This window comes from Lynx canadensis, chromosome C1 (genome assembly GCF_007474595.2).
Source record: "Lynx canadensis isolate LIC74 chromosome C1, mLynCan4.pri.v2, whole genome shotgun sequence".
NCBI lineage: Eukaryota > Metazoa > Chordata > Mammalia > Carnivora > Felidae > Lynx > Lynx canadensis.
In genome coordinates, this window is record NC_044310.1 from 11,468,410 (window position 1) to 11,487,683 (window position 19,274).

Here is a 19,274-nt window from a genome sequence, read left to right on the forward strand (position 1 = left end):
TAAATAAGCAGGAGAGCAGGTCCCTCACCAGGTCTTATGACGCTTGTCCTCACGAATAAGAAGAACCCTGTGGTCCAGCTACCCTCACCCCAGCCCCAGCTTCCTCCTTGGCTGAGCCTGGGCTGATAAAGCAGCGTCCCTGGGTGTGGCTCCTGTGTGCTCCGCAGAATCTTGGGCATCTCCCGTGGGGCCTCTCCGGGCCGGCTGGCAGTGGGTGAACCACCTGTTGGGGGGGGGGAGGGGCGGGGCATAGGGCCCCCCCCGAGTCCCTCTAAAACCCCCTTATCCCAGGGGCCCAAGGACACACCTTCCCCCAGAGACCAGGCCAAGTTCATTGGGTGAATCCACCACTTTAATGTCTGCAGAGAACCTTCCAGGGTGCAGGGAAGGGGGTAGGGGCACCAGGGAGCAGGTTCAGAGAGTGAGGGATGAACAGACCCTCCAGAGACAGAGATTCTCAAGAAGGGAGCTGAGGAACAGACACTTAGCTACCAGAGAGGCTGTCCCACCTCTGAGGGAGGGGGGCACGAACACAGAGGGAGGGGGAAGGACTGAGCCCCGGGGTCAGGGCAGGGGCCCCAGGTCCCACTCCGAGTGGGTTTCCTAGGCCCTTCTGCGTCTGTCTGCCTGGGGGCCCAGCTGCAGGGTCCTCTGGGCAGCTTGCCCTGGTGTCTGCTGAGAGTCCTTGAGCCCACTGATGACAGAAACCCTGTGGGGGAAGGTGCCCACCTGAGCCAAGTAAAGAAGGGAGAAGGGGGATTATGGCTCCCACTGCTGGGGCAGGTCCACGGAGGCACAGAGTGGTCCACAAGGAGTGCTGACCCCCCCCATCCCTTCTGCACCCACCCTCTGCCTGCCCTGAGGGGTCAAGAGTCGCCCAGCCAGGACCCCGACGTCCTGATATGCCCGGGCTGCCCCCCAGGCAAGGTCACAGTATGAGGAGGCTCTGAGCCACGTAGCCCCCACCTCAGTTGTAGAACACCTCGTCCTCTTCCTCTGAGAGGGAGATGCTGTCCACCGAGGGGAGGGAGCCCTGCAGGTGGGCCCCACCCTCAGGCCCTGGGCCCCTAGGCAGCCGCCTCCGATGCTGCTGTTCAGGGCTGGGGGGCTGGGGGTCGGCAGCTGTGATGGGGGGCTCATCGGGTGAGGGCCAGCCATCGGGGGAGAGGCCAGGGGAAGAGAAGGCCAGAAGACTGTCATCCTGGGAGGGGCCGCTCAGAAGACTGTCCTGAAGGTAGAGGTTCTCTAGGTCTGGAAAACCAACAGGAGGGGGAGGAGGCATGAGGAATGGAGTCCCGGACCCCCTCCTCACCCTCTCCTGGTGTGTGAGGGAAGGTGAAGGCCAGTGTTTTGTCACTGCTGAGCTGTGTGACCTTGGGCAAGTCACTGAACCTCTCTGAGCCCGTTTCTCCCTGGGGGTTCCAGGGGTGGTGGAATGAGTGGAGGCGTTAAAAGCAGGCCGTGCTGCCTGGACTCGAATCTGAATCCTGCGCTCTGAAAATTGGGACAGTGTTCTTCCCCGGCCTCCGTTCCCTTCCCTCCCCTCGCTGTCAGAGGAAGGATTAAATGAAGTAGCTGGTATGCAGGCTTCACCCAGGACCAAGCCCTGCTGAAGCAGTAACTGGGGGTGACCTGGGGTTCTAGAAGACTGGTTGGTTGTGCTAGGGATTAAGGTTCAGGTCCTGGCTCTGACGCCTCTAGCTGTGTAACCTAGGGCAAGTTTCCTGGTGCCTCGGTTTCCCTGAGACAATAACAGGACCTATTTCGTAGAGGTGTCGTGAGGATTAAGTGAGATGATACAATACGCACTTAACACAGTAATCACTTAATCCCCACGATGCATTATTACTATTATTCTTCTCTCCTTTACCCTTAGAGCTCTCCTTGGGCAGTGAGCCGGGCAAGGATCCCCGGCCCCATTGGACAGATGCAGAAACCAAGGCTGAGGAGACGGGGGCGGGGGGTTGTCCGAGGTCACAGTGCATTTGGCGGCAGGGCAGGCACCCAGGCCCTGCTCTGCTCTGCCTGCCCCGCCCCAGCGCCGGCCCAGGAGGTACCCTGTAGCTGGACGACGTCCTGAGGGCTGTTCTCGGGGTGAAGCTCCTCATTGTCCAGCGAGGACCAGGCGCTCAGTGTGGCCTCTGTGATGGCAAACTGTTCGGCGACCCCTGGGGGAGGGGGAGGACAGCGGGACTCAGCTCAGCAGGGACAGGGCAGAAGATGGGGGCAGGGCCTCGGTGCCAGGCCGCATTGGCACTCTGCAGCGAGCTGGCTGTCTATCCAGGCCCCGGTGATCAGAGCGCCCACCTGATGCCCCGTCCACCCCCTGGCATTTTTTTTTTTTTTTTTGCCCTGCCTAGACACTGCCCAGGTGGTGACCCTCGGTCCCCTAAGGACCAGAGACCCTACGGTCCCGTCCCCATGCCCCCCCGCCCCCAACCTCTGACCTGCAGCAAAGCGGGCCTCCCGCAGCTCGTCTGGCAGGCAACAGTAATGCTCATCCTCGGCCGGGGATGGCTCCCAGCCCGGCCGCTGGGCACGCCAGCCCTTCCACTCGATGAGGTGAGCCACGCGGCCACGCGCCATGGCCGTGGGCTTCGTGATGTGGTCCTTGATGCTCTGCACCACCCCTGGGGGCACGGAGGGCAGCTGGGTGACCGCTCTGACACAGAACCCAGCTCAGGGCCCTACCCCCGCTACCCCAGGTCCCCCGTGCCTCAGGCCCACCCAATGACCTATGCCCTACAATCATTCATCGCTGTGTACTCACCCAGCGCCCCGCGTCCTCACAGCCTCATACCCACAAAGCCCTGTATCTATCTGTGCAAGTCCCCCTGCCCAGCCAATGCCCGTGCCCACTCTGTACCCCACGGGCCCCAAGCTCCAAGGCCCCCCACCTCACTTAGATGCTCCCCACTCATGTGGAGGTCCCATGCACCGCCCCCCCCCGCCAGCATCCTGCTTTCAGGCAATATTCCCCTCCACTTGGTGCTTCCTCCCCAGACCTGCCACACCCCTCATTCCCTTTGACCAGGTTTAGACCCTCCTGCCCCAGAAGATCCACCCAAAGATCCACTCGAGATCCACCTGGTCCTCTCCCTTTATGCATTAATTAATAAGTGCTGAGAGAGCATCTCCTGTGCCAAGCCCAGTGCCAGCTCTGCTGAAGGGGAGACCTGAGTGGGGTGCCGTATACCAGGTAGGCTTCCTGGAAGAGGTGGACTGGGGTTTGAGCTTTACAGGCAGGTTGGTAGGTTTGTAGGTGCATTGGACAGAAGAAGGCAAGACGGAGGCTATTTCAGAGATGAGATGAGAAGGAAGGCATCGAAGAATCTGGCATGATTCCAGGACTACCAGGGGTGAGACGTGGAGGCAACACTAAGACTGGAAGAGGTTGGAGAGCCCCTCAGGGGCTAGACTAAGGACTCTGACATTTTCCTTCTAGCAATGGGGAGCCACAGCAGGGTAATGAGCAGGAGAGTGACAGGTTAGATCTGCTGTTTAGGAAGAGCATCCTAGTTAGGGAAGGGGCCAAGGGTGGAGATGAGGCTCTGAATGGAAGCAAGAGACAGGACAGGGGCTGGGCAGTGTGGTGGGGGGGCGCGGGTGGCCTGAGGGTTCTCAGGAGGAGACTGGCTGGATGTGGAAGTTGACAGAAAGGGCTGTCAGGCATGATTCAGCATCTCTCTGAACCAAGGCTGAGCACACAGTCACTGGGGTCTCAGAGCCAAGACGCAAGGAACAGCAATATTTAAGCAAGACGGGGTATCCGCCAAGGAAACCAGAGCCATAAGACTGAGAAAACGGGGAGGACGGAGGCGAGGAAGAAGGCGGAGACCCCCTCCCCAAGCTAGATGTGCGGGCAACTGGCGAAGGTCTTTGCAGGAGGTGGTTCGAGAGACCCCCGCAGGGCCCCTGCAGAGGGAAGGGGTTTCAGGTGGCAAAGCGTCCAGGCAAACGGAAGGAGGGCCGTGAGGGCCGTGAGGGATTTAAGGAGACGTGAGCCTGAGGTACATGGGACAGACCTGTGAGCAAAGAGGCTGGCCCGCTGAGAACGGCCCAGAAGGTGTGCTCTGGGCCACCTGCGCGGCAGACCCCGTGCTGGCCTGTGCGCCCACCTCCCCGCTGCCACTGCCTCCCGCCTGCAGCCCTCCCCAGAGCCTGCCCTTGGCTGAGAGGAGCGGCCTCACCCAGAGCCGCCCCGGAGGCTGGAGAGCCTTCCCAGGGGCAACAAGGGACCAACGGGGGGCAGTAATATCCAAGCATCCGCCAGCACCGGGAGTGGTTCCGTCCGTGCTCCTGAGCTCCCCGGGGGTATCAGGCCGAGAACGGTTTCTCGTGCGGCCCCCTCTTTGCTGGGCTCCCTCCCCTGGCCCTGCTGCCCTCACTCCTACACACTGCCCTCCAGAACTACCCCTCAATAAAGCACTCGCACAATCCTCGTCCGGGGCTCTGCTTCTAGGGAACCCGACCCAAGGGGGGGCGGGTGACGGGCAGACTGCATCTGCTGAAGAGATCTGAAGACTCGGGGCCAGCTCCTCAGGGCTTCGGGGAGACCCCAACAACTTAACCCGGCCGGGGGGTGGGGGGGTGGGTCAGGAGCACCAAGTCGCCACCCCTGGCCGAACCCGGCCCGGAGCGTGGCATCTGGAAAATGGTGACTCGGGCGGGGCTGCGATCCTTCCCTCTGCGGCCCAGCTCTGCCCCCCCCCACCCACGGCTAGTGTCCAGGGGTGGGGGACATGCTAACTCCAGGGCAGGAGAGGGCAGTCGGGGCCTACCCACAAGGGACGAGGTGGCTAGAGCCGCCACATTGTAGTTGCTGGAGCAGGACCTGGAATCAGACAGGTAGCCGTTGGTGGTCTGGAAGCACCTCTGCGGGGAAGAGAGGGGCCAGATGACATCCCCCCTGCACCTGCCAGAGGGCACCCCCCTCCCCACTTCCATCCCCACGAGGCACCCTCCCTGAGGGATTGTGCCCTCCCCCACAGGGCCATCCCACCCCGCTGTTCTCGTCAGGGCCCCCCTCCCCCAGGGCCGGCAGGACTGGGCGTTCAGGCTGGGCACTGCACAGTGAGGGGCAACGGTGTCAGCCGCGGCTGGCTGGACCGGGGGAAGGGCAAACGCACTGACCTGCCAAGGATCCCAACAGAAATCCATCTGTTTGTCCTAAAACGAGAGGAGAAAGAGGGTCAGGCAGGGCCTGGCACACAGTGCCAGCAGAAGGCACGGGTCCTGGAGCCCGGGGCGGTGGTGTCGGTCAGCCTTCTGGTATTCCGAGGTCGGGGTCTGCCTACTCCTGGGTCGTGCCCTGGTTTCCCTTGCCGTGCGGGGAAAGACGGGGGGCGGGGGGCAGGCAATGGCGGCTCTGCCAGCAAGGCAGCGAGTGCGGGACATAGGTCCGACCGGGGTTCGAGTTTTGACTCTGTACTTTGCACCTGGGAGCGCTCAGCCGAATGCCTTAACATCCCAGAACGTCAGTTTCTTCCTCTGTAAAGGGGTGATACTACCATTTACCTCACGGGTTGTCGTGAGGCAAATGACACGATGCAAAGTGCCCAGCATGACACTTAGCATGTGTATGCGCTAAAAAGATATATAATAATTATATCAACAGGTAGGTCCAAGCCACGACCTCTGGGGTGGGGGTGGAAATTATGCAGCACGATTTGAGACCCCCAGCAAGCTCTTCCTAATGCATCCGGACTAAGAATGCCACTCCTTGGGGGCGCTTGGCTGGCTCAGTCACCCAGCACCCAGCTCTTGATCTCAGGGTTGTGAGTTCGAGCCCCACGTTGGATGCAGAGATTACTTAAATAAACTTAAAGAAAAAGAAAAAAAAGAATGGCACTCTACCCTCCAGAGGGCAATGCAGGCTGCTAAGGGCTGGTGGGCTGGTGGTAGGGGGTGGGGGTGGGGGGTGGGGGGACTTGTTATCTGCAAGACTGAGTTGATTTGGGTGGGAAAATCTCCAAGGCAGGACTCTCTTTTCTAAACAAGCCTGGTCCAGTCCTGGATGCCCAGGGTGACCCAGACCTTCATTCAACTGAGTACCAAACCTTGGGGGCTCTGATCCCACAGGAAGTAGCCAAGTGCGGCAGGAAGGGAAGATTGGAAAGGTTTCAGCTCCCCGTGGGGAGCTGTAGGGGACACTCTGGGAACCAGGGCATAGGTGGGGATGAAGGGTGACCAGTTACCTTGCCAGTGACATGGTCTGGAGCGACAGCAGGGGGACGGCTGGAGGGCAAGTCTGGGTTCAGAGGACCCGTGCCCTGGGGCATGGGGCAGTCCTTGTGGGCACTTGTGAACAGATCTGGAAATACAATGACAGGAGGAACTCAGAAAAACCGCACACTCTCCTCCTTATGGGGCCTGTTCAAGCCAGCCCCGAGAGATGGGCACGACGATGTTATCATCCCCTGTCATCTTGTAGGAAACAGAGACCCAAGGCAGATGAGGAGACCGGCTAGATCTCCTCCCGCCCGGTCCCCTCCATGAGAATCATCGCCCATCCGCCTGTTCCTCCGTTTCCCCTAATTCCAGCACCCACACTCCAGAATTTTTGACCTCATGGAGACCTCCAATCCATTTCCCCTCCTCTTTTCCACTAGCCCCTGGTGCCCTCGCTCCCCTCCCGGCCCAGCCCTGGCCCAGCCTGCGGACTGAGCTCTCCTTCGCGGACGCCCTCAAGTCTCCACCGTGTTCAGTCTCCCCTCTGCCTGCTCTGCGCCTGGACCTGCATGTCGCTGGAGAAAGTCACCGGCCTCGCACAAGACACCGTCTGGGGACCCTTCTACCTGTCTCCCATCACCGCTAAGTTTGCTTCCTGCCAGGCGGACTCCCTCGGGCGTCTTTCCTTCTCAAACCGGCAATCCTGGCACCCCCGACCCCACGCCCTGCTTCTGACTCTTCCCCGTCCCTCACTGAGATCCAGAAGCCTTCGGCAGGCTCCATTCTGGCCCCATTTTTCTACCTCAAGTCATTACCCCGCCCGCATTTTGCCCACACCATCTGCTCTCCCTCCTATGACAGAGGACGAACTATCCCTACCCCATCCGAGCCGAGCCCAGACCAGCCGTCCCAACCGGGGACTGGGACCTGGCCTTGCCCCCCGCCCAGGACCTCTGCTCTCTCTCTGCTCCTGTGATCGTCCGGTCTGTCTGTCTCCCTCTTGGCCGCCGGTGTGGTGGTCCCGACCCCAGCTCCCCCCAGCTCCGTGCCCACTCCTCCAACCCCTTCCAGGCCACGCTTAGAGTTGTGTTCGACCTCTACTTCCTGGACTCCCATTTTCTCCTCCACCCTTTTCGGGTCGCCTCTCCGGAGAAAGCCCCCGACTGCCTGGCCAAGCCCAGCGGTTCATTGGCTTCTCAGCCCCTCCCTCCCTCTCAAGCCACGCCCATCTCGGGCTTCCCTCCCACCTCCGTGGTCCCCCCTTCCGCTCCCTCCCGGCCCCTCCTCATCTCCCTCCTCTCTCCCAGGGCATCTCATCGGAGAGCGAGCGGCTGCCGCCCACATTCACACCCACAGCCCAGACTCTGCTTGAGCCCCACACTGAATTTCCAACTCCCTTCACGGGCGCCCGGCAGGTGTCTCAAGGAAACTCGGGCCCATCTTCCTCCACTTCTCCAATTTTAGAAAATGATGCAATGGTCCACCCGGCTGTACCAACCAAAAATCCAGTTTTCTCCGCGCTGCCTTCCCCCAACCCTCCCAACCAGCAAGCCCTGCTGGCTGTCTCTCCAACCTCCCTTCCGGATTTACCCGTCTCCATCCCCACCACTGCTGCCCACGAGGGGGCATCAGCCTCTCTCACCTGGACCACAAGAGGGCCACAGCCTCCCGCTTCCTCTCCTGGCACGCAGCCCACTGTCCACCCCGCCGCACAGGGATGCTACAGGTCGGACTGCACCTTTGCTGAAAACCTGCCGCTGGCTTCCTTCCATTGAACCTGACGGGAGAGCCAGCCCCTCACCCTGCACGCCAGCCTGGTCCCTGTTTCTGCCGCTCTGGCCTCCCTGCTGCTCCCCAAATGGCCCACTTGTTCTTTGTCCTTGCTACCCCCTCCGCCTGGAACACCATCCCCAGATCTTCCTGAACCGTGTCACTCAGGTCTCGGCTCAAGGTCACCTCCTCAGGGGGCCCTCCCTGCCCCCCGGGGCCAAGCTTCCTTTACAGCAGCCGGCACTCTTTGACGTTCTTGTGTTTTGAAGTGTCCGATCCCTCCGGGAATGCCAGACCTTGAGAGCAGAGACCATAGCAAAGACCAGAGAACAGGGCCTGGCACCCAGAGGGTGTTCTGTCGACACTGTGGAACGACCTCTGCCTGTATTATAGCAGTTAGCACAGGCTGTCTGCTAAAAGCATGTGTGGGAGGGCAGGGACCAGTCCCATCGTGATGCATTCTCAGGGCCTACCACATAGTAGGCTTGCAGAAGTTGCTGAAGGGATGACAGGCTGAACTGAAGAAGCGGGGTTTGCTGGACTGAATTCTTGGGCTGAACTGAAGAGGACTCCACCTCCAGAGGGTAACTGGGAACACCCTTACATTCACTTGAGTAAGCATTTCTTTCTGATGCGTTCCGAAGCATTAGCTGAGCACCTACTACGTGCCAGGCTCTGTTACGGGCACTAGGAACACTGACAAACAATGACAAGCAAGACGGAGATGGTTTCTGCCCTCACGGAGCTGACATTCTAGTTGGTTCATTCATTCATTCATTCGTTCATTCATGCATCCATTCATTTCTTCTCCCACTAAGCATCCATTTAATACATGTCTGTACCATCCAAGCACCTGGGCACAGAGGCGGGATTAAGACTTCATCCCTGCCCTCTGGGAGCTCCCAGTTGCATGGAAACCAGTCCCAAAGCCCCTCATTCAAACACAAGGCTGATGGGCGGTGGGGGGGGGGGCAGGAGCACCCACGAGTGCTCCCGTTCTTCACCCCCTCTCCTGGTGTGATGGAACGGACTCCTCACGCGGATGGGGGAGCTAGCCAGGAGGGGGTGCCAGGAGGAAGGTGTTGTGGGCAGAGGGAGGGGTGTGCAGCTTGCACAAAACCGTGGAGTCTGGGAGACTGGAGGAGCAGGGGTGTCTGGGCCGTGGCAGGGAGGGGGGGTCTCTGCAGGACGCTGGTCCCAGCCTGCAGCGTCCCTGTGCTGGACGCTAGCCGCCACCACCCTCCTCTGGCTTAGGTAGCCCAGGCAGAGTCTGCAAGAGCAGATGGCCTGGGAGCAAGCAGGGCTTCCTGGAGGAAGCGGAGGTGGAAGGTATCAGGTGCTCCCAGAGGCAGGGCTGGGCCGTGGGCTGAAGTGTGACTAGGGGGCTTTCGGAGGTGTTGGCAGGGAGGGGAGGATGGGGAGCCGGAGGACAGCATGAGTGCTCCACTGGCCTCACTTGTGCCTGTGGGCCGCTTTCTCCTCCTGTTTTTGCGCATTCACAGCCCCTGCCCCATGGGCTTAGCTCCCAACTGGCAACAACCGTGTCTTCGGGTGAGCCACTCTCTGGCAACTGGAGGCGAGTTTATGACCCTTTGTTTGGGGTTGAAGAGCCCAGAGTCCCCCCCGCGGGATGGGGCTGCAGCCGCCCTCGCAGGGCGACAGACCCTTTGCGGCCCCTGCCCTCCGCCTTGCTCTCTCCATTCCTTTACTGGTTTCCTCTGGAAGATCTCCTTCATACACCAGCTGCACCCAAATCCTCATTCCAGGGTCTGCTCCTGAGGAGCTGGTCCAGAGACAACTGGGTGACGCTCTGGTGCCAGATCGCCCCGTTCAAATCCCAGCTCTGCCCTTTACTACCTGTGGGACCTTGACTTTGCCTCTTGGAGCCTCCATTTCTTCATCTGTAGAATGGACAGTTGGCTGTTCTTGTTCTCTAGGTATTGCCTACCAGGATCCAAAGCAGAACAGAGACGTACCGGGTACCCCACTTGGAAGAAAGCCACTGTCAAGGGCAGGGGAAGCAAACACCCTCTTCAAGGTGGTTGAAACAGGCTGTTCTACCCCAGCCATCCACCACCCTTCTGACGCTGCTGACTTCACAAGTGAAGTGAGGGGGCTCTCAGAAGTCTGGGATGCCGGCACAAGAGAGGCCAGCATCCTTACCCACCCGCCCCACCCCTGGCTGGGTGTCTGCACAGCTGGGGAGAGACAGCTGGGCCGGGAAGAGGAGTGGAATGGCCTGCCTTATGAGTCTCTCAAGGGTCAACAGGACACTGAGGAAGGGGCCGTGTTTGACTTCTGCTGGTGCCCCCTAAGAGGGCTGCATGAAGGACAAGGGGACCCCAGGCCTCAGAGGCTGGAAGGTGGGCAACTTCAGGGGTCAAGGGAGTTGGGCTGAGAATGGAAGAGGCCAAACCAGGTCAGATCTCCCTGCAGTGGGCAGGCCCCCCAGATGGCCCCTGGCAGAACTCACACATGCTAATCTGGGACCTGTGGTCCCCCTGCCACCTCAACGTCCATCTCTCTCCCTCTTGCACTCCAGCCACACTGATGGCTCAGACACGCCCAGCGCATTCCTGCCTCAGGGCCTTTGCACTGGCTGCTCAGTTCCTCCAGCTGGAACTCTTTCCTCCCACATAGCCGCAGGTTCACTCCCACACTGCATTCGGGTCTCTGCTCAAATGTTAGAACCTCAGCGAGGTCTCCAGCCATTTTGTTTAATGACACCTGTCCTTTCCTACCCCGTGATCTTATGGTGCCCATCACCACACAGTGTATGTCCCTTCCCTTATTCACAGTCTTTCAGTAGACCATCAGCTGTCTACAGGCTGGTCCTCGTCAGCTTTATTCACCACCACAGTCCCAGCACCTGCCACAGGGCCTGCACATTGCTCACTAAACTTTGCCTCAACAGGGGTGCCTGGGTGGCTCAGCTGATTAAGCGTCCAACTCTTGATTTCAGCTCAGGTCATGATCTGATGGTTTGCGAGTTCAAGCCCCACATCAGGCTCTGCGCTGACAGTGCAGAGCCTGCTTGGGATTCTCTGTCTCCCTCTCTCCCTGCCTCTCTCTCTCACTCTCTCTCTCTCTCAAAAGAAATAAACATTAAAAACAAATTTTTTTTTGGCCTCAACAGTGAGCCAGTTTGAGCCAACAGAGATCACTAGAACTCCAGATGGATAAAAATATCTTGGCCACTTTTCTACAAGTTCCTCATGCCAGACCCCAACATGTCAGAGGAGAATGGGACCCAGAGAGAGGAGGGAGGCCCACAGAGGAAAAAGCAGGCTGTGGCCCTCAGGTGCGGCCAGTCCTGACTGGACGGCCAAAGGGAACACCAAATAGGGTGTGAGGTGAAAGTCTCCATCCACACTGGACGGGACTCAGGATCCCCTGAGACTGGCCCAGAGGCGGTTGCAGGCGGGCAGCTGAGGGAGGTCTGAATGAGCCTGTCTGAAGCAGGACTGGAGAAAAGGAAGGGAGAGTCAGGACTGACATTCCCACGCCCTGAACTCAGAGCTCAATCACCCAGGAGCCAAGAGGAGTGTGGGCCGAGCCGTGTGCTTGCACACGGGAACATTCCACACATCCTGCTCTTTATCCCGAGTCCCGGCTGTGTGTCCCTGAGCTGGGACTGCCCCTCTCTGGGTTTCAGAGTCTCCGTGTGTACAAAGACCGTGTTCCAGGCCCCTCCAAGGTGGCGTTCAAGCAGGGGCACATCCTTCAGTGGGTCATGCAAGCCGCTTACTAGGTCATATTTTTAAAGAATAAAATAAAATAGGGGCAGCTGGGTGGCTCAGTCAGTTAAGCATCCGACTTCAGCTCAGGTCATGACCTCACAGTTTATGGGTTTGAACCCCCGTCGGGCTCTGTGCTGACAGCTGGGAGCCTGGAGCCTGCTTCGGATTCTGTGTCTCCCTCTCTCACTCTCTCTCTCTCTCTCTCTCTCTGCCCCTCCTCTGCTTGTGTGTGCACGTGCTCTCTCTCTCTCAAAAAATAAACAAACATTTAAAAATTAAAAAATAGAATAAAATACGGATGCCTGGGTGGCTTAGGCAGTTAAGCATCGAACTCTTGACTTCAGCCCAGGTCATGATCTCATGGTTTGTGAGATCGAGCCCCGCGTCTCACTCAGCACTGACAGCATGGAGCCTGCTTAGGATTCTCTCTCTCCCTCTCTGTCTGCCCCTCCCCTGCTCACACACATTCCCCACCCCCCCCAAAAAAATAAATAAACTTAAAAAAAAGAGTCTGTTAAAAAAGTGATAAAATAAAAAAGAAAATACCAGAACCTACGGAGGAGTCAGGTTGAGTATTGTTTCATGAAACTTCAGTTTATTATTATTTTTTTTAACACTTATTTATTTTTGAAGGAGAGAGAGACAGAGTGTGAGCAGGGGAGGGGCAGAGAGAGAGGGAGACACAGAATCCGAAGCAGGCTCCAGGCTCTCTGAGCTGTCAGCACAGAGCCCGATGTGGGGCTCGAACTCACAAACCGCGATATCATGACCCGAGCTGAAGTCGGACGCTTAACCAAGTCACCTAGGCGCCCCATGAAACTTTAAATTGCACAGACACGCATGTGCTCACACAAGTGTGCCTACGCACCTGTGGTAAGAATTCTCTATGTGTGTGCTAGGTCGTGCTGCAAAATGTATTTATTGCTACGGGTTCCAGTCAAAAACGTCTGAGAGTGGCCATTCCTGACATTCCAGCGTGCATAAGCAGGGGCCTGCCGGGGTGCAGGCAGAGTTGTGCCGGCTGCAGGCCCTCCCGGGGAACTTCGAGAGGTGCCGGAATATTTCTAGGGGTCCCTGGTCGTCCCTGAAGCTGTTTTAAAACTGTGTGGTCTGCAGACTGGAGAGTAAGGGGAGCTGAGCCCTGCGGAAGCTGCTAGGCCGTGTCAAAGGCCGGGAGCAGACACGGCTTGAGCAAGGTCATTGGTCAAGGTGGACTTGGAGGGCTGCTGGCTCTCAGCCCCTCTCGGCTCTCCTGCCCCCTGCCTCAGGTGGCGTCTGGGAGCCTCCTCCAAAGCTGCCTTCTCCCCCTGAGGACTTTGGCCCCGTGATGTCACAGGCTGGTTGCCATGGAGACGTCAGGTAATGGAGCAGCCCAGGGTGAAGTCACGGGCTGCTCTTGGCCCAGCTGGGACCGGCAGCCTCGTCACCACCAGCAACTGGAAAAACACAGTGTTTCATGTGGGGTGGGGGCTGGGGACAGCCTGGGGGGACCCCTGGCCACCGCTCCTGTGGGCGTCTCCTTCTCCGAGGCAGTGGTGGGGCCCTCCTTCCTCTCCGGGTCCACACCCTACTCCTTTGACCTCAAGGCCTGAGGCCCCTTTGGAGACCTGCCCCCTCCCCCACCTCCCCTGGCCACAGCAGTGACAAGCCTCTGGTTGCCCTAGCAACTTGGAAGGGGCCATCTTGATCCTCAAGGAGAGGGGTGTCATCCAGACGTGCCCTCTGTCCCTGTGCCTTCAGCCAGAGCTCTCTCCTGCCTACCAGGGATGCTTCCTGCCTTCTCACACCAGCTCCTCAATCTTCTGCAGACAGTTCCTCCTGATGTCTAACCTAAGCCCCTCTTGCTGCCAAGCTCCCACCCTGGTTTTCTCTGCTTGCTCCTTGGGTGAGTCTGCAGCTCAGCTCCCTCTCACACGTGCCTCAGAGCTGTCTAGCCCCTTTAGCTGTTCTTTGGTGCTCCCGTCCCAGCCCATTAGTCATTGTGGCTGCCATCTGCCCCTGGAGTGTCTCCCAGGGCTCTGCACCCCAGGAGGGCAGGGAGGGCCCAAGGTAACCCCGTTTCAAGAGGGTAAACTTCCTCTTGAAAGCACACAGGAGGGGCGCCTGGGTGGGTCAGTCTGTTAAGTGCCCAACTTGGTTTCGGCTCAGGTCATGATCTCACGGTTCGTGGGTTCGAGCCCCGCCATCGGGCTCTGCACTGACAGCGTGGAGCCTGCTTGGGATTCTGTCTCCCTCTCTGTCTGCCCCGGCCCCACTTGCTCTCTCTCTCTCAAAATAAATAAAAATAAACTTAAAAAGCAAGCAAGCAAGCACACAGTAATTGATACGCAGCCGGGGTGCAAAGGTCTTCACCGTGCCCCCCCCCCCACCCACCCACCCATAGCCGCCAAGCTTGGGCTCTAAGCTTCTCAGGACCCCTGTGGCTGAGCGCACAGTGCAGTCCTCCAGCCAGGGGCTCCCCGGGTGCGTGCTGCTGGCCGGCTGAGGTCCAGGCCCTGTCCGAGTCTCTGAGGAGAACACTTTTACAGTCCCTGCCCCGGGTCCAATCCCAGATGCGTCACAGCCCCTGTGAGCTGTGGGCTCTCACCTGTGAGATGAGAGTCCCCACATCCTCAGGAAAGGGTTGCCGAGGATGAAGCACCGTCACATCAAACACTCCGGAAACGGTGGCTGCTCTGTCCCTCTCCCCTCTCAGACCTGAGATCCTCTTTCTGGAGCGGGTGGACAGATCGCGGTCACCACCAGTGACCTCTGGTCCTGCCCCTAGGGCTGGAGCTTACCGTGGGGACTGTGCAGAGGGAGGCCACCGGGAGTGAGCCCTTGGCCTCTCTGCCTGGTGAGTCACTGCCATGACAGCAGGCTGTCGCTCTGAGCTTGGCAGAGGCCTGGCCTCGAGTGGACAAAGTGCCCTTCTGCTCCCCAGGACATTTGTTTATAGGTCACCAGGACCACAGCGGTAACTTCATCAGTGAGTTGATGCAGAGCAAGGGGGTCCGTTTCCATTCCCCAACCAAGGATGGGAGGGAGACAACGGGCCCTTCTCTAGGACCTCCCACACACCTCAACCCCTTTCCATTTCCTCTGCCATCCTGTGGCTTAGTCTCTTTGATGAGCTATCCTAGAGCTCATCTTGTGCTAGCCTCACCTCCTCCAGGCAGCCTGCCTAGATTGGCCTTGGCTGTATTAGCCCTAATGAGCAAAGTCTGGCCTGCAGTGATTTGCTGCCATTATTTATTGAACACCTACTATTTTTCAGGGCCTAGGCCTTGACCGTCCTAGGCCTTTTCATCCATTATCTCTTGTTTAACCCTCACTAAAATCCTGCAAAGTAGATACTATTATGCCCACTTTACAGACAGGGAAACTGAGGCTCAGGGAAGTTAAATCACTTCTGCAAAGTCACCAGCTAATAAGAACAGAGATGGGGGCTCAAACCTAAATCAGTCTGAAATTCCAGAGACTGTGCTCAAACCACTAACCAGTGGTGATCTCCTCAAGCAGTTTTTCTGCATGTGTGTGTGTGTATGTGTGTGTGTCCATGCCCTGCCTCCCCACTTAGACTACTCCACGGGCAAGGTTGTGTTTCTTTCCTCAGACAGTGAGCTCCTAACAAGGCTCGATCTACTCCTTCCTCAGTCTCCCCCAGTGCCCATGTCGGACTGCTCACTGGCTCTGCAAGTGGCCAGGGTGAGAAAGAGCTGAGGGGCTGGGACGGGGGCGTGGTCAGTGGGCCCTGGGCACTGTGGGTGGCTCTGGCCGGCCCCTTCAGAGCTGGAGCCTTCTCCCAGACATCACAGATGTCTGACCTTCCAGAAGAAAGGCTTCAGTCTCCAATTTCTGCCCTCACCCCAGGGCCCAGGGCACTGAGAGCCCCAGGGCGAGGCCAGGAGGCTGACGGGCTGGTTGGAGGACACGGCTGGGGCAGGAGGGGCAGGCGGAGGGGTGCCAGGGGCATGGGGCGGCCCTGAGAGAACCTGCAGCCGGGAGAGAGGGAGGTAGATATTAACTCCCCCTGCTCCATACACTTTGTCACCAGTGGTGGCAGCAAAGCCCCAACCACGTGAGTTATTCGAGAGTTGTTTTTTTTTAAAGCACGGCCATGCACTGGGTACCTCTCTCACGTAGGGCACATCAGAAAGCAAAGGGCAAGGGGTCCCTCCTCAGGCGCTGGGCTACCACGGACCTGGATTCAAATCCTGCCTCTCAGTGTCCTGGCTGTGTGACCTCAGGTAAGACTCTTCCTGTCTCTGAGCCCCGTGTCTCCCCTCCCAGGGTTGAATGAGGACAAACTAGGTCAGAGGAGTAAAGGCTCAGCCCGGGTGAGGCTAAGCCCTTGATAAATGGTGGCTTAGTAGATGATGAATACAAAGTAGCTCCTGGAAATAGCATTTGTTGCCTTACTCTGGTCCCCATGACTTTCCCCAAGTCCTCAGTACCTCAAATGCCTGCCACAGGGCAGTCATGAGGGCAGGACGGGGCTGGAAGCCTCCGAGGCCTCCCCTTTCCCAGACAAGAGGGTCTCTTTGTTATCTCGGTGATAACAAAACATTTCAAATGAAACAAATAGTAACACTTATGAGTGCTTACTTCCGGCCAGGCACGGGTCTGAGTGCTCTACAGGAATTAAGTCATTTGATCCCTGCCCAGCAACCCTAGGACATCAATACTGGTATTAGTCCCATTTTAGAGATGAGAGCACTGAGACACACATCCAAGGTTAAGTAACTTGCTGAGGTCACAGAGCTAGTGAATGGTGTGGATGGGCACCTAGGCTGGCCAGCTCCAGAGTCTGCACTCCTGACCTCTCAGGCCTGGCACAGAGAAGGGACGTGCTGCCCCATGCTGCTATGGGGAGGCTCTGCCAGGTGTGGCCTGTACCCGGGGCTCGGGTTTGGCTAGGGCGGCCCCACCTGGGTGCAGGCTCTGGGCTGAGTATGGGCATAGCATGAGGCTCGCGATCCCTGGCCTGGCTTCAGGGCTACGTAGCAGGCACAGCGAAGTGCTTGGAGACAGCGGTTGTTGTTGGCACTGGGTGTTCCGAGAACAACACTCGGAAGCTCACGGAAGCCTGTAGCTGGAGAGGAGCAGGCCAGGCCCCCCGGGGCTACGGGTTGGGGGTGTGGTGCAGGAGGCGAAGGGCACAGGGTCAGCTATTTTCAGGTCACTCAACTCCCCCTCTGAGCAGTTTCCCCATTTGTAAAATGGGTTCTGCGGTAGTACCTACCCCAAATTAGCTACTTGTGCCTAAAATGCTCTAACCAATACCTAGTAAGCTGTAAGCACTCTGACAGTATTAGTGACAATTAGAGGCTGGGTGGCCTCCACTTAGTGCTTCGGTCCCTGGGACCACAGTTGTCCTCTGCTCAAGTGGTCCCGGACCTTCATCCAACTTGCCCCATGCATGTTGGGGCTGTAAGCCCCAGGAAGCAGACAAGGTTAGAACACACAACTGATCTGGCGGGGGCACTGGGGAGCCCAAGCCGCAGAAGGAAGGGTGCCTGTGTGACCTCAGACAGGCACGGCAGAGGGTGCCAGCCCCTGGTTGGGGGGTCAGAGGACCTTGGCAGGAATCTCTTCCTCTCTGGCCCCTGTGCTGTGTTCAATGGGTCTGCAGCCTTCCAGCTCACAGACAGGTCCACTCGGGTCCTTGGCGCGGGATGGCCAAGTGATGCGGAAGGGACACAGTCACCAAGGAAACACTAGATCCCAGCTGCCCCACACCCAGAGCCTGCCCAGAGCCTTCTGGTTTCTGGAAACACACTGAGAGGCTGTCAGTCCTCAAGGATCTTAAATACTCTCCCGGAACCCTTGAAGCTACCTTCCCCTCTGGCCAGCTTTAGGCCTCACAAGGGCAGACGCTGTACCGGACCCATCTCCGCTAGACGCCCACCCAGCACGCACACAGTAGGTGTCGCGCTGACATCAGCGTAATGAATGAATAAGTTTGTGAACCTCACACAACCTCACTCCCACCCACGATCCCAGCCCTGACACCCTCCTGAGACACCCCAAGCTACTAGCCTGAACGTCCCACTTGGACTGATGAGCTCCTTAGAGGCCAGAAGATGGGGGAGGGGTGCTGCGCTCCTTCCTCAGCACCCCCCCCTCCCAGGACAAGACCCCCTCCAGGGCCTGTGCGGCCCCTCCCCAGTGCCTGTTCATCCCTCAACCCCTGAAAGTAAGCTATTGGCTGTGTGGTTGGGGTCAGTGGGTTTGGCCTCAGTCTGCAGAGCTGGGGCCAAGGCCTCAGTCACTTCCACCCCCCTAGGCCCCCGTCCCCCATCTCCAGCCCCCCTGCTCTGTGCAGGACTCCACCGCCACCCCCTCCCCGCAGTTCACTCCCACTCCTGGGGTACCACCTTGGGAAGTGCAGGAGAGCAGAGGGGGCCAGGGCCGAAAGCTCAGAGGCAGAAAGAAAAGGCCCAGGGGTTCCTGGGAACACCAGCTGTCTCTGTCCCTTCCAGTCCCCTGACCACGAATGGGGGTGGGGACCAGGCGTTAGGGATGAGGGTGGGGGGAGGGATACCTTCTTTATAACCTGTGCATGTCCATTAACCCATTGCTGTCCGTGGGGTTCCGGGACCCTGAAGACAGGGGCCTGGGGTGAGGGGACAGAAGTGCCCGCGTCGGGCAAGGAAGGCCTGTGCCTTGGGGGAGTGTGGGAAGGAGAGTCGGCCTGCTCCCCTGGTGTCCCCACCGCCTCTCCAGAGAAGCCAGGAGCAACCAGGAGCCTCCCTCCCCTCAGAGCACACGGCAGGGGGTGTGTGGCTGCCGGCTAGGAAGCGACCCCGCTCCGAGCCACCTGCCTGGGTGTGGTTCCAAGCCGGGCTGGGGATGCGGTGACCTCCCCGTGCTCTCCCCGCGCTGCCCCCCTCCCCCGTCCTCCCGGGGCACCGCGTCCCCTGGGGCTCGTTGGGGTGGCGTGGGGTGGTACCGGTCGCGAAGGCCGGGTCGCCCCCCACCCCCGCTCCCACCCCCCAGGTTCCCGGGAGCCGGCGAGCGGACGTGCGAGCGTCCTCGGCTGGGGGCCCCGGGCCCCCGACCCCCCACCCGGGCCGGCAGCCCCCTCACCTCGCGACACGCAGGAGCCCATCACGGGGCCGCGGGGCCGGGCCGCTGCGCCTCGGGTGCGTCGGGCCGCCGGGCGCTCATCTCTCCGCGGGCCCGTGGCTCACGCGCGGCGCACGGCGCAGGCGGGCGGGAAGGGGCTGGGCTCAGCTCGGCTCCCCGTCGCTCCCGCCGGGTCGTGCCCGCCGCCGCCTCCCGCGCCGCTCCCGCTCCTGCCAGCCGCGGGCAGCACGGCGGGCGGGGGGACCCGGGGGGACCGCGCGCCCCGAGCCGCGAGCTCAGAGCGCGCGCAGGGCGCCGCCCCTTCCCCAGCGCCCGGCGCCGCCCGCCGCGCGCACCTGTGGCCGCAGCCCCGGCTGGGGGGCGGGGTCGGCGGGGCGGGGTCGGCGGGACGGGGGCGGGGCGGGGCGGGGCGGGTTGGGGGTGCCCGGCGCGGGCGTGGCGGCGGGGGTGCGGGGTGACCCGGGCTGGACCGAGGGAGCCACGGCGAGCGGCGGGGAGCCGGGGAGAGGGGATGGAACCTCT

The 19,274-nt window shown here is 59.7% G+C and overlaps 1 protein-coding gene across 1 annotated transcript; it reads right to left on the reverse strand.

Moving 5' to 3' along the window:
* Positions 1–315: 315 nt before the first annotated feature.
* On the reverse strand, positions 316–18,807 carry FAM131C (family with sequence similarity 131 member C). Its single transcript, XM_030327981.1, has 8 exons — positions 18,753–18,807; positions 6,198–6,313; positions 5,134–5,169; positions 4,782–4,875; positions 2,448–2,630; positions 2,058–2,168; positions 967–1,251; positions 316–709 (listed from the first exon to the last, which is right to left on the reverse strand). The coding sequence occupies exons 1-7, from the start codon at positions 18,772–18,774 to the stop codon at positions 968–970; spliced, it is 846 nt and encodes a 281-aa protein (XP_030183841.1). The 5' UTR covers positions 18,775–18,807; the 3' UTR covers positions 316–709; position 967.
* Between the last annotated feature and the right edge of the window lie 467 nt (positions 18,808–19,274).